Consider the following 19869-nt stretch of genomic DNA (forward strand, 5'->3'; position numbering starts at 1 on the left):
TCCTGGTTGATGAGCGGGACGTGGGTGCTGGGCAGGGCCTTGGGGGGGCAGCAGAGGCTAAGGCCACCCTTAAGCTCCTTACTCGTGGCAGAGGGAGACCCAGAGTAGTAATTATGGGCACGCTGAGGGTCACGGAGGGAGAGGGGCTGTGGTAGATGTCTCATGGGGACGACCCCATGCACGGAGCAGGGGCAGCCCCTATGAAGAGAGAGACAGTAACACCCTGAATTCGGGGACCTCCATGACCGAGGACAGACCCCCTTGGCTTCTCGGCCCCCATTGACCGTTTCCCTGCAAGCTGTGGATCAGCTGCGTCTCCCCCACATTGATAGGTTCTCTCTTCCTTTTTGTTCCGCTCAACATATTTGCTAGTTTTTGCTGTGATTTCTTTCTTGACCCATAGGAGGTTTAGATTCGTGTGGTTCAGTTTCCAGTTCCTTGGGAGTTTTTTGCGTCCCCTCTTGGCTTCTGCCTTCGTTTATGCCACAGTCGGAAAACACTGCTCGTAGTTTCGGTCTTGGGCGTTGGAAGCTTGTGCTGGGCCCCGACGAGGTCCAGCTTGGTGGGCACTCCATGTGCTCTTAAGGGGTGTGCGTTCTGCTGTTGGGCGCTGTGTCTGAGAACTCCACACGGCTCGAGGAGGTCCATGGCTTTGATTGGATCCTCCATAGCCTCGCCGGTTTGTTTTCTTCAGATCTAGTTTTTCTGTCAGTTCCGGAAAGAGAGGTGTTAAAATGAGCTGTCATTGTGGATTCATCTGTTTGCCCTTTTAAAGATTTCATTTATTTTTATTTAGAGATAGCGTGAGTCACGGGAGAGGCAGAGACAGGAGAGAGGGAATCTCAAGCCTGGATGGGGGGCTTCATCTCACAACCCTGAGATCATGACCTGAGCTGAAATCAGGAGTCGGACGCATAGTGGACTGAGCCACCCAAGTCCCCTATTTGCCCTTTTAATTCTGTCCATTTTTGCCTCCTGGTGTTTGAAGTTCTGTTATCAGGCTCATGCCCATGAACTGTCCCTTTTTTTGGTCTCTGATAATAGTGGGCCATCAAATGGACCTTAGCTATGAATGTAGCCACGCCAGCCTCCTTAAGATAAGTGTTGGCCGGGGTGCCTGGGTGGCTCAGTCGTTAAGCGTCTGCCTTTGGCTCAGGTCATGATCCCAGGGTCCTGGGATCGAGCCCCGCATCGGGCTCCCTGCTCAGCGGGAAGCCTCCTCCTTCCTCTCCCACTCCCCCTGCTTGTGTTCCCTCTCTCGCTGTCTCTCTCTGTCTTCAAATAAATAAAATTAAAAAAAAAAAAAAAAAGAGGAAGATGAGTGTTTGCCCGCTTCTCTCTCTTCCCAGCTCTTTCACAGTGAGCCTAACTGTGCCTTGGGAGTTCTGGATGCATTTCCTGCAGACAGCATGTGGTTGGGTCTTGCTTTTTTATCATCTTGACGCTGTCTGATTTTAACTGGAGTGTTGAGATTTTTTTAATTGGAACGTAACTATCAATATGGTTGGATTTCGGTCTCCCACTTTGCCATTTTGTGTGTTCTGCCACTTGAGCCAAAGATGAGCAGGTCCCTGATCCTGGGATATTGAAACGCATGGATTCCATGTCTTGGGAGGTACTCAGCCCAGAAAGAAGGGAAGTTGGTAAATTGGGGCCTCCTGGTGGGTAAATGGGCACAAAAGTGCCCTGCCTGCTAGAGGTACGTCGAGGCACATCTGGTTTCACCTCTGTTGGTCCGGTGTGGTGCCCATTGAGAAGGATTCAGAGGCTGCACTCAGGCCCAGGAGTAGGGCAGCCGGATTAGTGCACTGAGGATAGAGGCCACCCCGGCCTGGGCAGTTTGACTGGGGTCGAGAGAGCATTGCTTGTGTGTTGGTGGTTAGGTATTTGGGGATGGGTCTCGCTGTAGGCAAGCCCAGGCTTCTTGGGATGGGGCTGAATAGAGCTTGGGGGTGCTTGGGGGTGCTTGGGGGTGTCGTTTCGTGCATTGGATACAAATGACGGTAAGTGACGTGTGCTGAAAGACCTAGAGGAATGTTCTAGAAAATGAGGGCTCAGGAGCCCAGCTGTCAGAGCTGCGTTCCTGACTGAGGAGTTCCAGGTGTGTGAATGGGGCTTGGGCCCCTTCCCAGGCCATGTGGCCTCTGGCATGGCCATGGCATCTGTGGCTTGGAATGCCTGCTTCGCTCTCCCGCCTGGTGCCTGTGTGAGTGACCTCAAGGTGGGAGTCTGCCCTTAGAGTGGTTCAGTGCAAACAAGCTGTTCTGAGAAGCCATTCGTTTCTTGGCATGGCGGGCTTTATTGAGCTTTTGGTGGAGCACGAAGAAGGGTTACAGTGCAGCAGAGCAAGCAGCCCCAAGTGGGCCAGAACCACCTCTCAGTGCCCATCCTCCAGCCCCTTCCAGCCTCAGGCCATCTTTATTTTATTTTTTTTATTTATTCATTTGAGACAGAGATACAGAGAGAGAGAGAAAGCATGAGCAGGGAGAGAGGCAGAGGGAGAGGAAGAAGCAGGCTCCTCGCTGAGCCAGGAGCCCGATGTGGGGCTCGATCCCAGAACCCTGGGATCATGACCTGAGCCGAAGGCAGACACTTAACCATCTGAGCCACCCAGGCGCCCCCAGCCTCAGGCCATCTTGCTGTCCCCACCCGCTGCAGTCCCCACCATTGCCTTCCCCTCCCCCATCCATCTTGCCTCTTCTCTCAACTTCAAATTCTCCATCTTACTGTGGCGGGATGAAGAAATGGTCCCAGGTTCTTCGGTGTTCCCTCCACTGAGACGTTGGTGGGCGACGGGGTGGGTTGGGGGGAGTCTGTGTCCCGCCCCCTTGAATCAGAGTGGGCTCCCAGGCATCTCAGCCCAGTAGAATATGGCCAGTGTGACATGGTGCCAGTTACAGGCCTAGCCTTTAAGAGGACAGGTGGTTTCCACCGGGATCTCGGGGAGCCCCCAGCTGCCCCAGCCTAGCCTGCAGGGAGGGCCCAGTGGAGCCCACGTGTCCCCACCAGGCACCCAGTGTGGAGCCATCGAGGATCGTCCAGCCCAGCCCTCTGGTCAGCCAGGTGCCTGCAGCCTACCCACATGCAGCCGACCTGGGCAGCTCAGCCCTGCCCTAATTCTCCTCCAGTCCCTAGCGAGCGAGAAAGTGGTCGCTCTGGGCCACCGTTTGACTCGGTCTCCCGGTTCCAGCCCCGGAATGCCACTCCAGGCCCCCACCCTGCACACCCACCGGGCTCCTGAGCAAACCAAAACATGTTTACAAGAACTTGAGGGCCGACGTGCCTTAAGGGCAGGCAGTTTTGTCTTTTCTTGTCGCTGGATCCCAGCACTTAGCACAGTGTCTGTCTGGCAGAAGTGCAGTGAGTGGCTGGGAATGAATTTGTGCAGCAGGCTTCCTCCCCCCGTGGTGGCACGTGATGGGGTCCCTGTCCCATCCCTTTAGTCTCACAGGCTTAGTGCCCGGGGCCAACCCTGCCCAGACGTGGGGCAGGGAGCGCCGTGGCCAGAGCCCCGTGGCCGGAGCCATGGCCAGGGCAGAGGCCGTGCAGTGTTCTCAGTGGGCCCTGTCCCCCTGCCCTCCAGTGTGTGACGTCCTGCTGCCCAGCGCCCTGCAGCCCTGGTATGCCGAGCAGCGCTTCACCCTGCCCCTGCTCTCCGCGCTGGTCATCCTGCCCCTGTCCGCCCCGCGGGAGATCGGGTTCCAGAAATACACGAGGTACGGGCCTGCAGACGCTTCCTGGCTGGCCGGGCGGTGGCTCTGCCTAGGGCCCCCACCTCTGCCGGTGTCTGCGTGGGGTTAGGGGAGCGGCCAGCCCCTGTCCCCCCATTTGGACAAGAGAAAAAAGCTGGAAAAGCGTACAAGTAACACATATGCATGATGGGAAACAGATGAACAAGAACACTACCTCTACGGACGTGACCTGCTGCTGAGCTTTTGTTCTTTAATCAGTACAGACATCTTATGCACACACAGGCACGGAGAGACCCCAAACACTTCTTTTTTACTTTACAGTCTGAGGCTTTACGTATAGTCCTGAAAAAATAGAGTCGGGCAGAAGTATTCCTCCGGGTTTGCGACCTGCCTTCCCCGTTGTACGTGATGATAGACATTTCACTTCGGAAGTAGAACAGAGGAGCAGAGATCTTCCCCCGTCCCCATTGCACAGACAGGGAAATCGAGGCTCAGAGCAGTGAGAACTTTGGCCAACACCTTGCCAGTGTGGGCAGAGCTGGGACTCAGACCCCACTGTGAGCGGTAGCCCAGGCTCTAGTCGGCGGGGCTGGCGGCCACCCCAAGGAGGCCCCTAACACCGCGCCCCGTCCCTCAGCATCCTAGGCACCCTGGCCGCCTGCTACCTGGCTCTGGTCATCGTGGTGCAGTACTACGTCGGGCCCCAAGGCCTCGTTCGTGAGACCCGCCCTGCAGTGAGGTGAGTTTGCGGGGGTGGCTCCTCATGGCTCCCAGGGCTGCTGCACGGGGATCCTTGGAGGAGGGACACTCCTCCTCCTGTGGTTTGCACAGAGTCCCGGCACCTCCCTGGGAAATCCTTCCTGGCTCTGATACAGCAGAGCCCTGCGGAGTGACCTGTCCTCCTTCAGGATGGACTCGGCGAGTAAGGGCCAGGGACAGAACGAGGGACACACACGCACTAAACACCACGCCAGCCTGGGGTGCCTAGGCTGTTGCAGACCTCCCCCACTGCACGGAGCCAGCAAAGTTGGCCAGCAAGGCCCGGGTGCCTGGCCACAGGGAACGGGAATGCGTGGAGGCTGGTGTGGCCCGACCGGCCTGAGCAAGGCCAAGACGGGGGGTCGGGTGGGGTGGGGGTGTCCTCTGGGGATGCTGCACTGCAGTGAGGACTTCGGTTCTGCTGGGAAGCCCCTGCAGGATTTTGAGCCCAGCAGGGCTTAGAATCCAATCCGCTCATGGCAGGACCAGGGCCATGGGCACGTGACCAGGCCAGTCACCACGGCCCTGTGCCCAGAAGGATCCTGCACCTGGTTTACCCTTCTGCTGTTGCCATCCTGAAGTCCTCAATTGAACAAGAGGCTAGCATGTTCATTTTGCATCAGACTCCACAAATGATGTGGCCCCTCCTGGCTCACGGATTGGAAGGGGAACGTCAGGAAGAGAAGAGGCCAGGGCGCCTCTGAGCTTTGGGCTTGAGCACTGGGAGGGGTGCTCTTTCCTGGGGTGGGTAAGACATGAGCAGGTGGCTGGGGGAGGAAGTCATGTGGGGATGTGTTAAGTTGGAGGCGGCTCGGAGACCTATAATGAAGACGTCAGGTGGCCGGTTGGACCTGCGTGTCTGGGGGTCGGAGAGAGGGATCTGGACTGGAGAGAGAAACGTGGTTGGTATTGGCCAGAGGTGGCATTTAGGGCTGCCAGGCTGAGACCTGCCCCTGAGCCGGTGGCACGCAGTCCAGGACCAGGAGGTCAGGGACAGGAGGCGGAGCCTTTGGAAGGAAAGCGAGAAGGCAAAGCAGGAGGATGGGTTCGCCTCCTGGGGCTGCTGTGACAAAAGACCCCAAACTGGGTGGCTGAGCTGAGCAGAAGTGCCTCTCCGTGGGGTCTGCAAGTCCAGAGGCCAAGTGTGGCAGGGCCCTGCTCCCTCTAGCACCTCTAGGGGGAGGTTCCTTCCCGCCCCTTGCAGCTTCTGGTGGCCCTGGCCATCCTTGGCCTCCCTTGGCACATGGGCGCCTCCCTCCCGTTTCTGGCTCTGTCCTCACGAGACCTTCTCCCCTTGTCTCTGTTTCTTCTTCCTCTAAGGACACCAGTCGGATGAGCATCCACCCCGCTCGTGTGACCTTATCTGAACTTAACAAATTATATGTATCCATTTCCAAATAAGTCTTTGTTCCGAGGTTCCCAGGGGATGTAAATTTGGGGGGATGTCATTCAACCCAGGATAGAGGAGGATAGAGGGTGTGCCTCGGAAGTCAATGAACAAAATTTCAAGAAGGCTGGGGTGATTGCTGCCCGATGCTGCTCCTGGGTCACGTGGGACTGAGCCCTGGCATTGGATTTAGCTGTGGAGGCTGTGGGTGATGGGACGAGCTCCACTGGGGCAGGAGAAGGGGGTGAGGGCCCAGGGGGATTGGGTCCAGGGGAAAGGGAGGCAGGGAAGAGCATTCTTCTGAGGAGGGGAGGGGAGGAATGGGCAGGAGTTGACGGGGGACCAAGGCCTGCAGGTGCTGCTCATGCCTCTATGTCCGCCAAGGTGCCAGAGGCTGGGCCCTAGAGCTTCTTATCAAAGGAAGCTGGGGGGCCCCTGTCTGGGAGGGCTGGACCTAAAGGTTCTGCTCTGTGCACACCTCTGTCCTCTTAGCGTGGATGGTGGTCAAGCTGTCCTTGCAGTGCTGGATTCCAGGGGTGCTGCCTGCGCCCCCGCCCCTAACCTCAGTGGGAACAGGCCGGCTTGGCAGGAAGTTGGGACTTCCTTCTAACCACATCCTGTCCGAGTTCTGCCTGTGCAGAGAATGTCAAGTGAACAAATGTCGGTGCAGATACATCTAGGAGGTGTAGCATTTAACATGCCTCGTTTTCCTGGGGATTAAGAACCTGTCTCCTAGTCAGGCTTAGGCACATTTTGCTGGTATCGTTGAAAACTCCTCTTCAAGTGGAGTCTGTTTTGAGTTGCCCTTTTTGTGATAAACACCTGTTCGTGTCTCTTTGCAGAGCCGCCTCCTGGACATCCGTATTTAGAGTCTTCCCGACCATCTGCTTTGGATTCCAGGTAATGTCCGCGGGTGTGTGGAGGTGTGTGGTGTTTCAGGCTGTGGTGGTGACGTCCTGCTCCCTGGGGAGAGTGTGGCCCCCTGTCAGGAAAGAAGTTTAAGGACTCGCCGTAGGAGGAGACGGGCTGTCTCCTGGAGACTGTGCATGGCGGTGGGCATCTGGGCTCAGTGAGGTATGAATTGTCGTTGAACTCGGGAACCTGGCCCCCCACCAACACCAACAGCACATTTGTTGGGTGTGGGGATCCGGAATTTGTTCCGTCCTCTGCAGAATTCTCACAGGACTGTCACCATGGCTGGAGACCTAGAGCCACCTGCTTTCTAGAGAACACCTTACACACGTGCCCCAGGCACCTTCGAGAGGAAAGATCCTGCCTCAGGAGGCTTGCTGGGGGGGAGGGCTGGAAGGCGTCCTGGTAGCCGAGTGGCGGGGCACACGGGGCATAGACAGAATTTCTGACCAGGTGTCATGGAGTGAGGATGGCTTTTGTGTGTGGAATCCAGCAAGGGCCTAGCGTAAGGTAGGGTAGCCCTGCATGGGGCAGGTTCAGAGACAGCCTTTTCGAAGCACTGACGCCTAAAAGGAACCTTGAAGAACGTGTGGGAGGCAGCCAGGTGAAGGGGAGGGCGGGCAGCTCGAGAGGACAGCCATGAGGACGCCTGGTGAGCTCAGGAGGGCAGAGGGCCTCAGGCTTGGTGGGAGAGCGGCAGGGGGCGAGCCAGGCGCCCCACGCGGTGCCCGAGGGGTGTGGTGGAGGGCATGGGTCCTGGTCCCTGCCTTCTGGTCCCTCTCAGGGTCTTCTGATCTCTCAGCAGGTGGCAGCTGACTCCATTTGTTCGGTGTTTATTTTAGGAAAGATGTGCCTCCCTCCTAAAAACAGCCACCTACCCAGCATACCACCACCACCAAAACAGCCCCAATGTAAAATCTTATTCTCGAGGGCAGGGGGTCCAGGCCTGACAGCAGTGCCTCGTGGCCTGATGTTTCTCCTTGCTTCTCTCTCAACTAGCTTCTGCTTCTCTTCTTCATCTTGCATTTTCTTTGAGAACCATGTTTGACAAAAAAAAAAAAATCTTGGAACATTTCCATTTATCTTCCTTAAAAATCCGTTGATAGATTGCTTCTGGGGCTTAGCAAGCCGCTTGCAGGAATTTCTCACATTTCTTGTGCACCCAATATTTTGAAAGATCTAAAGCGATGATTTTGCTGTCAGCGGTTTGTCTGGACGTGGTTTGCATCCCTCCCTCCTGTGCCCAGACACCATATGGTGCGGCAGGCTCACGCTGCGGGGGCGGCCTTCCAGATGCTTACGAGAGGTGCCCCCCTCACCTTTGCCTCGGCTCCCTCAACCGGTTCTCCTAGCAACCGGGGCCTGGGCTACCGTTTCCAGGGACACGGGATGCAGCGATGGGGAGCTGGGAGATGATGTGAATTGCAGGGGCATGGGGGTGCGGGTGGGGGTGGGGGTGAGGCTCAGGCCCAGGCAGGGCTGCCAGGATCTGGGCCGGGAGCTTCTGGGACCTGGGGGTGGAGGAGAGCAGCTGTAAGTGAGGATGGTAGGGGGTAGGGTGAGAGGGCAGAGAGGCGGGGGGGGGGTGGCAGGAAGGGGAGGTTGCCTGTTGTCCTCAGGAGCTCTGACCTGGTCATACAGCTCCCCTCCCCTACACTGAGCAATGGGGCTCCGCGTCTGGCCTGCACAGAGTCCCGAGGGCCCGCGGAGGGGCAGAGGACGGCTGCAGGCTCTGCTCCCGGCCTCCTTGGAGTGTCTCGCTGGACGGATCGAGCGCGGCTTGTGAATCCATTCCTCGGCAGGTGGATGTGTGGCCGCTTTCTGCTTCTGAGCGGCTGCACGCTCCTCTGCCTGGCCTTCTGACCCCAGGAGAGCAGAGGGCCAGCAGCGGCCCACCCCCACCCTACACACTGTCCCAGCCGAGCAGCCCCGCCCTTGGGAGATGACCTTCAGTCCCCTGTGTGGAACCAGGAGGAACAGGGCCCAGAAATCTGGGGACAAACTGGAAGGAGGGCTGGGCGGCCTCCTGCCACCGCCAAGCATCTTCTCATGGTCGCTGTGCTCGGCTGCTCCTCTAGGCACAGAGCTGCGGCCCCGAGGCCCCCCCCCGCCCCCCGCCGCCACGTGGCATCCTGTGTGGTTCTGCAGAGCCCGTGGGCTTGGGGCTGGCATGGACCTGGGAGCAGGGACAGGGAGACGGAAGGTGTGTTAGGGTGGCTCCCTGTCACGGGCACTGGGCCATCCTGGGAAGCATGTGGGATGTACCTCAGAAATGCAATAGGAGTGCAGGAGGTGGGAGCATAGGTCCTCTGGGTTCCCCTGGTGGAGGTTCCCTGCGAGGCCCCACTGCCTGGCTGAGCCAGCCTGCAGCCAGCGGGCTCCTGCAAGGTCAGGGAGGCCCAGGGCAGAAAGCCTAAGATGCACAGGGGAAGGTGTGCGTGAGCTCACCCTGGGCTGGATGCTGCCACTACACCTGGAGTCAGGAGGACCCAGTGTGTGTCCCCTCCCGCCCCTCCCGCCCCTCTCGCCCCTCTCGCCCCTCCCGAATGTGTGCTGCAGGAGGGTGGGGATTGTGTCCCGCTTGTTTGTGTGGCATCCCAGACTGGCACGAGGGGGACTGTTCAGCATTTGAGTGCTGGTGAGCTGGGGCTGGGCTAGGGGAGGCCTCTTGGTTGCTGGGTGGGTTAAGGGGTGGGTAAATGAGTCACCCCAGAGCATTCTCTAGCTGTGCACCAGGCTCCATGGATGGCCTGAGCTCAGAGGCGTAAGTGAGGCAGATGTGGTCCTGGCCATCAGGTAGCCGACAGATGCGGAACAAGCAAACCCCAGTGTACTCACGGGGCGGGGGAGACCCAGGGAGGAAATTGGTCCTCCTAGGGAGAGCTTTCTGGAAGGATGGGTAGGAGCTGGCCAGACCAAGAGAGAATCCCAGGTAGATGACCCAGCACCAGCAAAGGCCCTGAGGCAGCAAGGAGGAACGGAGGTGAACTGAGCCCAGTGGGTAAGGGGAGCGTCCCCCCTGGAGCCTGGAGCGTGGGTAGGGGGACGTGATCGGCGTGTTTGGTTTTGATCAGAAGTGAGTAGAGAGGCTGACGTGTGGGAGGAACCCGGTCCCAGGAGCCTGTGACGGTCCTGGAGGCCATGGCGGGGGGCGTGGTGGGGTGGTGGGGGGAGGGACATGGAGATGAAGCAGTGCCTCTCAACCCTGAATGCAAGTCAGGGTCTCCTGGGCTGCTCGTGAAATGCCACTGCTCAGGACCTGCCCCAACTAAACAAACACCCTGATGTTGGCTACAGGTGGTTTGTATTTAAATCTTCTCATGATGTAACAGATTTCCTGTGAAGTGTATCAGTCGCTGGTACGTCTGCTCCCGCATAATCCTCAGCCCAGTCAGGATCTAGAACATTGCCGATAGCCCCGAAAGCTCCCTTGTGACCTTTCCCATTCACTAGCACCCTCCACCCACAGTTCCTTTTGTTCCTGTAAGTGGTGGTTCTCAGCTAGGAGCAGTTCTGTCCCCCAGAGCCCATTTGGCACCGTCCAGAGACCTTTCTGGTGGTGAGAACTGGGGGTTATTCCTGGCATCCAGGGGGTCGAGGCCAGGGACTCTGCCCAGCATCCTGCAGTGCACAGGACCGCCCCCACCTGTCCACGTGCTGCCGTCGAGAACCTCCTGGCACGTTTAGCTTGTAAATTGAACTGCACGTCCACGGAAACGTGTTTTCTCCTCGGGTGTAGTGTTAAAGCTGTGAGGCTCTCCCACGTGTGGGCGTAAGGTTGTGTTCCTCCTCTGGTGCTGTGTAATATTCCACGTGTGAATCTCTGCCGGGTTCCGTACACCTTCGACTCTGGGCGGGCGTTGGGGGGGCTTTCCCTCCTGCTGGCCCCGTCCCCCTGAGCTCCGCCCCTGCCTTCCAGTGTCATGAAGCTGCCGTGTCCATCTACTGCAGCATGCACAACCAGAGCCTCTCCCACTGGGCCCTGGTCTCCGTGCTGTCCCTGCTGGCCTGCTGCCTCATCTACTCGCTGACCGGTAAGGCCCGCCGGGGTACCACGGAGCTGGCTTGGGGGCGCAGGAGAGCCCGAGTGACGTGTGCTTCTGGAGTCCTTCCTGTGAGCTCCGCTGTGCCGTGCCAGGAGCAGGCCCAGCAGTGTGGGAGCCTTGGCTCATTTAACCCGAACCCCCTAGGGAAGTCCCCATTTCCTAGACAAGGGGCCGGAGGGTCAGAGGCTTTCCATGGCTTGTCCAGGGTCTCCCGACTAGACTGCAGAGCTGAGACCCAGACCTGGGCCCGGCTGTCCCCAAAGGCCCTGCTCTTACACGCTGCCCCCACCCCCGTCCCCTGCTGGCGTACAGGACCGTAATGGGGGTCATCTTCGTGTTACAGCTGGGGAGCAGCGTACAAAATGCTTTTGTGGATTTGACGGATTTGGGTGCTCGCAGACCTGTAGGCAGAAGGGTCTCCAAAGGTGATAGAAGTGTGGCTCAGAGAGGGCTGTGACATGCCCAGGGTCACACAGCACGCCCCAGGTCTCCGGCTCAGGCAGACTTGTGGCCGGCTGTGTTCCTCCAGCCCCGGGGCCCTTTCTTCCATCCAGCTTTGGAGCTCCTGACTTGGGAAGCCCGTGGGCAGCCAAGAATGTCTCGGGCTCCTCGGAGCGTCGTGGTCATCTGGGAAGCTTGCCGGATAACCTTTCCCCAGCAGGGCGGGGTGGTGGTTGTCAGTCTGTGTCCCTGGGTCGGAGGTCCGTGACCTGGTGATGGAGAGTCACCTCCAGGGCCAGCAGGTTTGTGGGACCTTCTGGAAAGGGCCCAGAGAGAAGCCAAAACGAGGCACAGCTCTCGGCAGGGGATGAACGGTGTCGGGACAGGGCAGGTGACCAGGATGCCGAGGGGGTGGGGGTGTGGGGGAGGGCCCTGGTGCCCTGGTCCTGCCATCGCTAGCTGCATGATTCCGGCAACGGTTGATGCCCTGGGTCAGGAAAACGGGTGCTTGGGCAGGAGTGGGACGTACCGGGCATGAGGTGTCGTTGCGGTTCTGAGCGGCGGCTGCTTCCGCGAGCGGGCCCCTCACACCGGCACTGGGAGCTGAAAAAAGGAGAAGCAGCAGTTTGGCCAGCAGGAATTTTGAGTCAGAGGCGCAGGGTATCGTGTTGGCTGAGGATAGGAAAGCCTTGAGAAACTGCAGAACAGAGAACCCTTCTAGAACCTTCTGTCTGCTCCCAGGGAGAATTTTCGGGGTGGTAAGAGCTGGGTGCTGTCAGTGTGTCCGAGCGGAGGGAGCGGGGATGTGACCTGTAAAAATACTGTGTGTGTGTATAGCGGACACACGAGGTTACGTTAGCGTCAGGCATGCAGCGCAGGGGGTGGGCTCCTATGTTAGGCCGTGCTCGCGGCAAGTGTGGCCGCCGTCCGTGTCCCCACTGTGCTAGTAGAGTGCTGTTGACCGCACGCCCCGTGCTGTGCCTTCCATCCCGTCTCTGCCACCGGCACGGCGTCTTCCTAATCCTCACTCTGGGCTTCCACCCTCTTGGCCTCCCAGGGGTTTATGGCTTCCTGACCTTCGGGACAGACGTCTCTGCCGATATCCTGATGTCCTACCCGGGCAACGACGTGGTCATCATCGTGGCCCGGGCTCTCTTCGGGGTCTCCATCGTGACCGTCTACCCCATCGCACTCTTCCTGGGGAGGTGAGGCCCGGCCCACAGGGGCTCCGCTCGGCACGGGACAGTGCCCTCTGTTAGGGTTCGGGGCACGCCAGGCACCACGCGGGCTCGTGTTTGGGGAAGATCTCTGTAGAGAACATGGAGGGGGGAGCTGAGGTGGTTTGCCCAGAGTGGCCCAGCTCATGAGGGTCAGGACCGGAGCCTGGCTCCTGAGCCCACCCAGGACTGCACCCCGCGTGGCCCTTCTCTGTCGGCGGCCTGCAGTCCTTGGGGAACGGCGCCTGGCGAGGAACCGGGGCCCTGCTGGGTGTGCAGGGCAATCGTGAGGGGGGCCCGATGGGGGGCGGGCGTGGGGCTGGAGCCGCCTGCGCTGGTGTGGCCTCCAGGTCCGTGATGCAGGATTTCTGGAGGAGGAGCTGCTGCTGGGCAGGTGGGCTCGCGGCCCTGGCGGAGCCCTCGGGGCCGTGGGTCCGGGGGCTGCTGACCGTGCTATGGGTAGCCGTGACGCTGGCCCTGGCCCTGTTCCTGCCCGACCTCAGCGAGATCATCGGCATCATTGGGGGCATCAGTTCCTTCTTCATCTTCATCTTCCCAGGTGAGGCACCTGCTCCACTCTGCTGGAGCTTAAGGGTCTGGAGGTGGGGGAGCCCCGCAGAGGTAGGATGGTGCCCAGCCCTGTTCACCGAGCTGGACACGGGCTGGGGACTGCGTACACCGTGTGGGAAATGTCTCCGCGGCTGGCAGATGCACCTGATGGGAGTGTTGTCATCCCATCCTGCCGGTGAGAAGACTGAGGCCCAGAGGCCTCTCGGGAGGCACAGCGGGGCTGCGTCACCCTCGACGTTGCCCACTCTCCCCTTGCTGCCACTCACTGTGGGATTTCCTCTTATGTTGTAAAAATGTTTCCAGTTAGACGATATTCACCCGCAAACATCTTCTTACCTTGTTCCCTGACCTGGGAGGCAAACGCGGTTTCTTACAAAACCTTCCTGGTGTGAGCGAGTGAAGTTCCAGTCAAGGCGGCCTGAGGGTTATCCCGGCCTGGGCAGCCCGGGGAGAGCCTTCCCAGAGAAGCAGACGTGCCGGGCACCTGCTGGTGCTCAGGGCAGGAACCCCAGATCCCTGTATCTCTGGCTCTGGGAAGTGCTTTCGGATGCGAGGGCCGTGGTCACATGGCCGCCTCCCTCAGCCGCGCCAGGTCTGCTGGCCTCCCTCGTGCTTACTTGGGAGTCCGAGACATCCCGTCCGTCGGGTTCAGTGCCCTTGTCCTGGGGGTGTCCTTTAGCTCCAGCCATTTTCCACTTTCTGGGAACGATCAGCCAGGCTGGGTTCAGTGGGGGAGAAGCCATGGGAGCTTCAGGCAGAACTGGCTTCAGATCCCAGGAGAATTCTTAGAAGAAAAATTAGCCTAGCAGCTGCCTACCGGTGTCTGGCCCAGAGTCCGGTCCTTGACGGGTCATCCCAGAGCCTGGCATGGGGGATGGGCTGTCCCTGCCGTCTGAAAGAGAGGCTCAGAGGGGCCAGGGTGTGAGGGGGACGCTGAGCTGGGCCCAAGGCCGGGCCCTCCGCCAGCTCGCTGTGCCGGGAGCAGAGGGAGCCCAGGGGGCCTCGCTGGGCACAGGCCTTGCTGGCCTCCTGGGTCCCTGGGGATGGCTGGGTGCCGACTGAGCTCTCGAGCTCAGGGTTGCTCTGGGTTCGCTTGTCCACAGCTGCAGCGGCCCCGTGTCTCTTTGCAGGTCTGTGCCTCGTTCATGCTGCCAGCGTCGAGCCCATGGCTCCGAACGTCAAGTAAGTGTGCTGAAACAAGGGTGGCAGCGTGGGCACTGGAGGGGCTCCGAGCGAGCAGAACGGGAACGTGGCAGGGCCTGTGGAGATCCCATTGTCCTGCGGAGGAGAAAACGGCCGGCCACACAATGTGGGCCTTACCCACACAATGAGCGGGCGTCTGCGCCAGGAGCCGAACCCCGGCCTGCGACGCTGGGGCCCGCGAGCTAGCAGTCTGTGCACGGCCCTCGCTCCCACCCAGAGGGTGATCGTCCGTGCTGGGAGCTGTCTGTGGGCTCGGGGGGTCCCAGCCGTGCATGCTTCCCCATCCTGCACTCCGACCCTGGGCAGCACGGGGCACAGCTGGTCCTGTTGCACGGAACCCTGCCTCCTGGGGGCCATGTGGGCATTAGGGTAGCTCGTTCCCTCAGCAAGGTAGTAGGCCCTGTCTGGACACCTGCCGGGCCTCGCCCAGCTCCCTGTGATCCTGGGCTATCCAGCCTGCGGACGAGGGGACAGAAACTTCCCCATGGGCGCATGGCAGGTCAGGACAGAGCTGGGACTCCAGCCTGGCTGGCCTGGCTCGGGCCTCACACCTGCCTCCTCCCTGTTCCCCGTGGTGGGGGTAGACAAGAGAATTTGAGATATCCCTTTTTCCAGCAGAAGGCCGTCCTTCTCCAGCGTGGCCTCTGATAGGACTGGAGCCTGTCCTTTGCCTTTGAGGGGCCCAGGCCGTCCCCTCGGAGAAAGGGAATGTGCATGGCTGAAGCACCATACCTCGGCCAGAGCCTGGGTGGCCCTTGTGCCCGTCCCACAGGCGTGAGGACAGGCCGAGGCTTGCAGACAGACGCCGTGTTAGGTTTGCTGGGGCACACACCGCAACAGGAATCTGTTCTCCCTCGGAAGGCTCTAGAGCCTGCTCTGTTCCTTGCCATCTCCTGCCATCACCTGGTGGCTCCATGTGTCCCTGGCTTGTGGCTGCATCACCCCAGTCTCTGCCTCCAGCCTCACATGGCCTGTGTGTCTCTGCCTTAAATCTCCCTGTGCCTCTTTCTCATAAGGACACCTGTCATGGGGTTGAAGGCCCAGTCCCAATCCAGGATGATCTGCTTTCCAGATTTTGAACTTCATCACATCTGCAAAGACCCTATTTCCAAATAAGTTCATGTTCACAGGTTCGGGGTGGACGTGAATTTTGGGGACCAGCATTCAGCCCAGGGCAGGTGCTCTTAAGTTACAGCAGCCGTGGGCTTGGGTCCCACCTGCAGGCCGGTGTCTCTGTCTCCCCTTGTCTCCAGCCCCCTCAAGCCCAGGTTCGGGTTTCCTGAAGCAGCCAGCTAGGATTTGTCCCCTTGTGGGGGAGAAGAGCTTTCCTGGACGTCTCTGAACCTGAGTTGGGCTGGGGGCTGGCGCCGATCGTCTGGGGCCCCTACGCGGCTCTTTCCCTCAGTGGTCTTCGAGGTCCTGCTGTTGCTCTTTTGGGCCTCGGGCCAAGCTCACAGCAGTTTCTACTGGTGGGCTTTGAAGAGATTTTTAATCCTGGCGCTGCTTAGGGCCTCCTGATCCCTCAGAGCTGCTCGAGGAGCCTGCAGGCCCCGGGCACGTTGACACGCTCTCCCTGCTTCCAGGGACTCTGCTTTGCTAAACAGTCTTTCCGAGACCGCGGGTCCGGGGGCCTTTGTTAATCCGGCCAGAAAAGGTCTCTGGCAGCCCTGCCATTCGTGGGAATCCTGTTTCCTTGTCCACACGGTGTCGGCCGGTACATCATGAAGCTCGCAGACGTGTCCTGGGGGCTTCCGTGGCCGACCACCTCTGCCTCCCGTGCCCTCGTGCCCCACCCACTGTCCCGATCAAGGGTGACTTTGGGCTTTCTTCTCCTTCCTCATTTTCAGGGGGGGACTTCATCCCTCCTCCCCTTGCTCCCAAAGGGAAAGGAATGACAAGGTGTCTCCCTCCCCCATTTCTTTGGCTTTGATAAAAGGCTAGGGAGGAATGGAGTCATCAGTTAACAGTTGCAGTGTGGGGCTTTAACTGCCTGGGGCCATTATCCCCCGTTGCCTTGGAAACCCATCCATCCCTACAGGTGAGGGAGGATACTGTGGATTTTTTTCTACCTCGGTCCCTCCGCTGGCTTCCCGTGATGGGCTTTCTGCCATGTGCTTGGCTTGTCTGCACAGAGGTCCAGAGAAGAGTGTGTTGATGTGTGTGTGTTGACCTGGCAGGTGCTGCTTGGAAGTGTGGGGAGTGGTCTCCGTGCTTGTGGGCACCTTCATCTTCGGGCAGAGCACGGTGGCCGCGGTCTTGGAACTCTTCTGAGCGGGAGGGGGTCGGCCTGGCCTCCACGCGGCGCCGGTGTGGCTGCCCCCGTGTCCAGCTGCGACCCGTGTCCTTTCATTATAAAGATGCTGCGGAAACGGACCCGTCCTGTCTTCTAAGGTTGCTCATTTGGGCTTGTGCGGGTTCAGGGGGTTTCAGGTGCAGTGCTGAGGAGGGTGTACTGACGTCCTGGGGCTCCCCTAACAGAAGGCCACACGCTGGGGGGCTTCAGACACAGTCCCGGAGGGGGGCGGTCTGAGACTGAGGCGTGGCCAAGACCGTGCTCCCTCTGAAGGCTCTGGGCGAGGGCCCTCCCGCCGCCTGCAGCCCCTGGTGTTGCTGGCCACCCTTGGTATTTCTTGGCCTGTAGACACACCCCTCCAGCTCAGCTTCCTGCCCCCACATGGCTGGCTGCTCGTGTGTCCGTCCAGATTTCCCTCCTCTTACGAGGACACCAGTCATTGGATCAGGACCACCTTAGTACAGGATGACCTCCCCTTAATTGAGGGACTGCTGAGATCCTCTTTTCAGATGAGGTCACAGTCACAGGTTCCAGGAGGTGGGCCTTCAACTTAGTATCTCCAGGGGATACAGTTCATACCACAGGCAGGGGCTGAGGCCCAGGGAGCTCTGCTTTGGCCCACACTCCGACGGGAGGGCCCCAGGGAGAGCCCCCCTTTCCCTTCCGGCTGGACCTGAAGAGCCTGGGGGCCCAGTGGGCTGTTGGCTCTGTACTTTCTTCCCGACCCCAGCCAATCCTGGGGTGAGGGGTGACACCTGCAGCTGAGGGTGAGGGGACCGGGGCTCAGCCCTGGGGCCAGGGTAGGGGAAAGGCGGCGGCGGGGAGAGGGTGGGGGGAGAGGCAGCCGGGGCCCAGCTGCTCCTTCGTGCTGTGCTTGCTGGCACTGACCCTGCATGGGACCTGGGATGTTCTGGATGCCGCTGGATCCGGGCCGCCCTTCCTCTGCCTTGGGACGTCCACTGGAAGCCAGTGTGCCAGAGCCGGGAGGGGCCGACGTGCGAGGACCGCGCCCTCAGGGTAAGGGCTGGCCCGGGCCCTGTCGGTCCTGTGTTGAGCAATGCGTGCCTGCCCGTGTGAGACGAGCGGTGATGCCGCTGGGGTTTGGGGGCCTTTTTTATTCCGGCCTAGCCAGTTGCATTAATTTTTTTTGAGCTGTAATTCACATACCATGAAGTTCAACCTTGCAAAGCGCACAGTGCGGTGGGTGTTGATGGCCAGAGTGGTACTGCCACTGCCAACATCTGATTCTGGTGTATTTTGTGCCCCCAGAGAAAGCTGCGCCCATCAGCAGCCCCTGCCCTGGCCCCGGGAACTAGGAGTCCGCCGTCTCTGCGGATCGGCTGCTTCCGGACACTCCGTACGAATGGCCTTTGTGTCTGGCTCCGTTGACTTCGCGTGTTTTCAGATTCGTCCGTTTTACAGGTGAGGCACTGAGGCTCGGACAAGTCCAGGATACCCGTCCTGTGAGGTACAGAGCCAGGGTCGGGATGGATTTGGGGTTAAATGCCATTGTCCCTTTTCCTTCTAGCACATGTTCCAAGTGGCCAAGGGGATGGGACCTGGTCTGCCCAACCCCAGGGACAGGGATGGCCCCTCTGCCCTCCTCCGTCCTGGCTGCGGGTGTAGACTCTGACCCAGTGAAGCGGGCACAGGAGTCTCCTCCAGGTGCCCTCTGGCCAGCCCCACACCTTGTGTCTGGTGGCCACAGCGTCCCCCCGGGCAAGGGCCTCAGAGCCAGGCCAGGGGCTGCGGCAGAACTGCCCCTCGGCGGCAGCCAGTGGAGTCCTTGATCACGTATGCCGCACGCTTCGGACGAGTGGTGCCGTGCCGGCCGGGAAGGCTGGGGCCGGGCTAGGGCCGCTCACGGAGTCCCGGGGAAGAGCCGAGTGTGGCAGGGGAAGGCTGGGCCCTTGAAGGGGGCACTGTGGGAATTGGCTTCGGGGTCAGACTCTTGCTGTTGAGCACAGGTTCTGCCACTTGCTATCTCAATATTGGGGGAGTTGATGAAGTGCTTCTGGGAATCTGTTTCCCCACCAAACAGAGCAGGCTTATTGCGTATGATGCCAGGAGGGCTCAACCGTGAGAATTAAAGATGATAATGTGTCTCACGCAGCAGTGTGGGGTGGGGGCTGCTGAGCAATGGTAGCTTTATTTCCAGAAAACCTAGGTTGAGATGAGGTGAACACCGAGCTTCCCGGCCACCAAGGGAAAAGGGAAAGAAGATGCTAGGGCCCATCCAAAAACAGGAAGGCACATCAGGGAGGAAGTGGACTGGCACTCCATGCTGAGGGAAGAGGGTGGGGCCCCTGAAGGGGCGATGCACATCTCCCTGGGGACAGTCATTTTTATCTTGATCTGTGTCAGGGACAGGATCGGGTCCTCCTAGGATGGAGTGTCACCTCAACCGTCATCATGCAGCACGTACGGCAGAGAACTGCAGGCCGGGGTGTTGCCCTCTGATGTCTCAGCCGGCGGATGTATGAGCTGACTCAGGGTTGTCCTCCTCCCACACTAAGTGACCCCGTGAGGTTCCTGCCGGCGGGTGGCAGGAAGGGCTGAAGTGGTGTCCTCACGGTCAAGGTGGCATTTGGGCTCTAGGGGTGGGCTCTGCCCTTCCCTAGCAGCGGTACAGCCTGGGCTAGCCCACGCAAACCTCCCTCCTGCTAGTGTCAGCCTCGGTGTCCTTCCTCGGGTAGGTCAGCAGCCACCGCCTCCTTTCTCCCTTGTGGCCCTCAGTTTGCGTCCTCCTCGCTCTCCTCTAAAACCGAGCAAAGGACAGCCCCTCTGCCCCCCACAGGTTAGCAACGAGCGTGAGTTGAGACCTACCTGTAACACCACCGGCACAGAGGCTGGCCTGTCCCGGGTCCCGGGCCACGGTCACCCCTGTGCGGGAGGGTGGAGACCCACGTCTCAATCCTGCAGATGTGGCCAAGTGATAGTGTGTCAGAGTGATGAGTTCTGCTGTGAGGGCGAGGGCTGCCGGGTGCTCTGGGCAGGACCTTTCCCCTGGCTTAGGTGCTTCCCCGGTAGCTGGGCAGGGACACCAGCCCCCGGTGCCGCCGGTCCCCTGAGCAGCTGCCCCCCCCTTCCACCCAGGCTTGCCTCTGCACGCTCGCCGCGGGAGGTTTGGGTTTTGAGCTGGATATGTGGCAAGAACGTGGATCGGCCACTGAACGCAGGTGGTGAACTTCTTGATCGGGGCAGGTGAGCTGATTTGAGATTTTTGGGGGGTGGGCGGTAGTTGAGGTGAACTTTAACACAAAAGTAACCATTTTAAGGTGTACGATTCCGGTACCTCTAACCACCTCTGCCTGTGTCCAGAACACTTCCGTCCCCCAACAAGAAACCC

At 59.7% G+C, this 19869-nt stretch overlaps 1 protein-coding gene across 6 annotated transcripts in view; it reads left to right on the forward strand.

Moving 5' to 3' along the window:
* The window catches only part of SLC38A8 (solute carrier family 38 member 8), a 35632-nt gene that overhangs the window by 13061 nt on the left and 2702 nt on the right, over positions 1-19869 (forward strand). Inside the window, exons 1-10 of one of the 6 annotated variants that reach the window (XR_010408087.1) lie at positions 11-3716; positions 4330-4431; positions 6681-6738; positions 10670-10784; positions 12295-12442; positions 12805-13013; positions 14155-14206; positions 17790-17942; positions 18885-18997; positions 19617-19724. Coding sequence is in view for 3 of the 6 variants with exons in the window: in XM_064580806.1 (XP_064436876.1) it covers positions 3418-3716; positions 4330-4431; positions 6681-6738; positions 10670-10784; positions 12295-12442; positions 12805-13013; positions 14155-14206; positions 17790-17942; positions 19617-19724 (1244 nt within the window). In the remaining 3 variants the exon portion in view is untranslated. Of the gene's footprint in view, positions 1-10; positions 3717-4329; positions 4432-6680; positions 6739-10669; positions 10785-12294; positions 12443-12804; positions 13014-14154; positions 14207-16404; positions 16880-17789; positions 17943-18884; positions 18998-19616; positions 19725-19869 lie in introns of those variants that run through there. The other 5 variants (XR_010408088.1, XR_010408089.1, XM_064580806.1 and 2 more) reach the window with 5 other exon arrangements.

The sequence above is a fragment of the Mirounga angustirostris genome, unplaced genomic scaffold, assembly GCF_029215605.1.
Source record: "Mirounga angustirostris isolate CCGP_5_RB_7025 unplaced genomic scaffold, mMirAng1.0.hap1 SCAF_16, whole genome shotgun sequence".
Lineage (NCBI taxonomy): Eukaryota > Metazoa > Chordata > Mammalia > Carnivora > Phocidae > Mirounga > Mirounga angustirostris.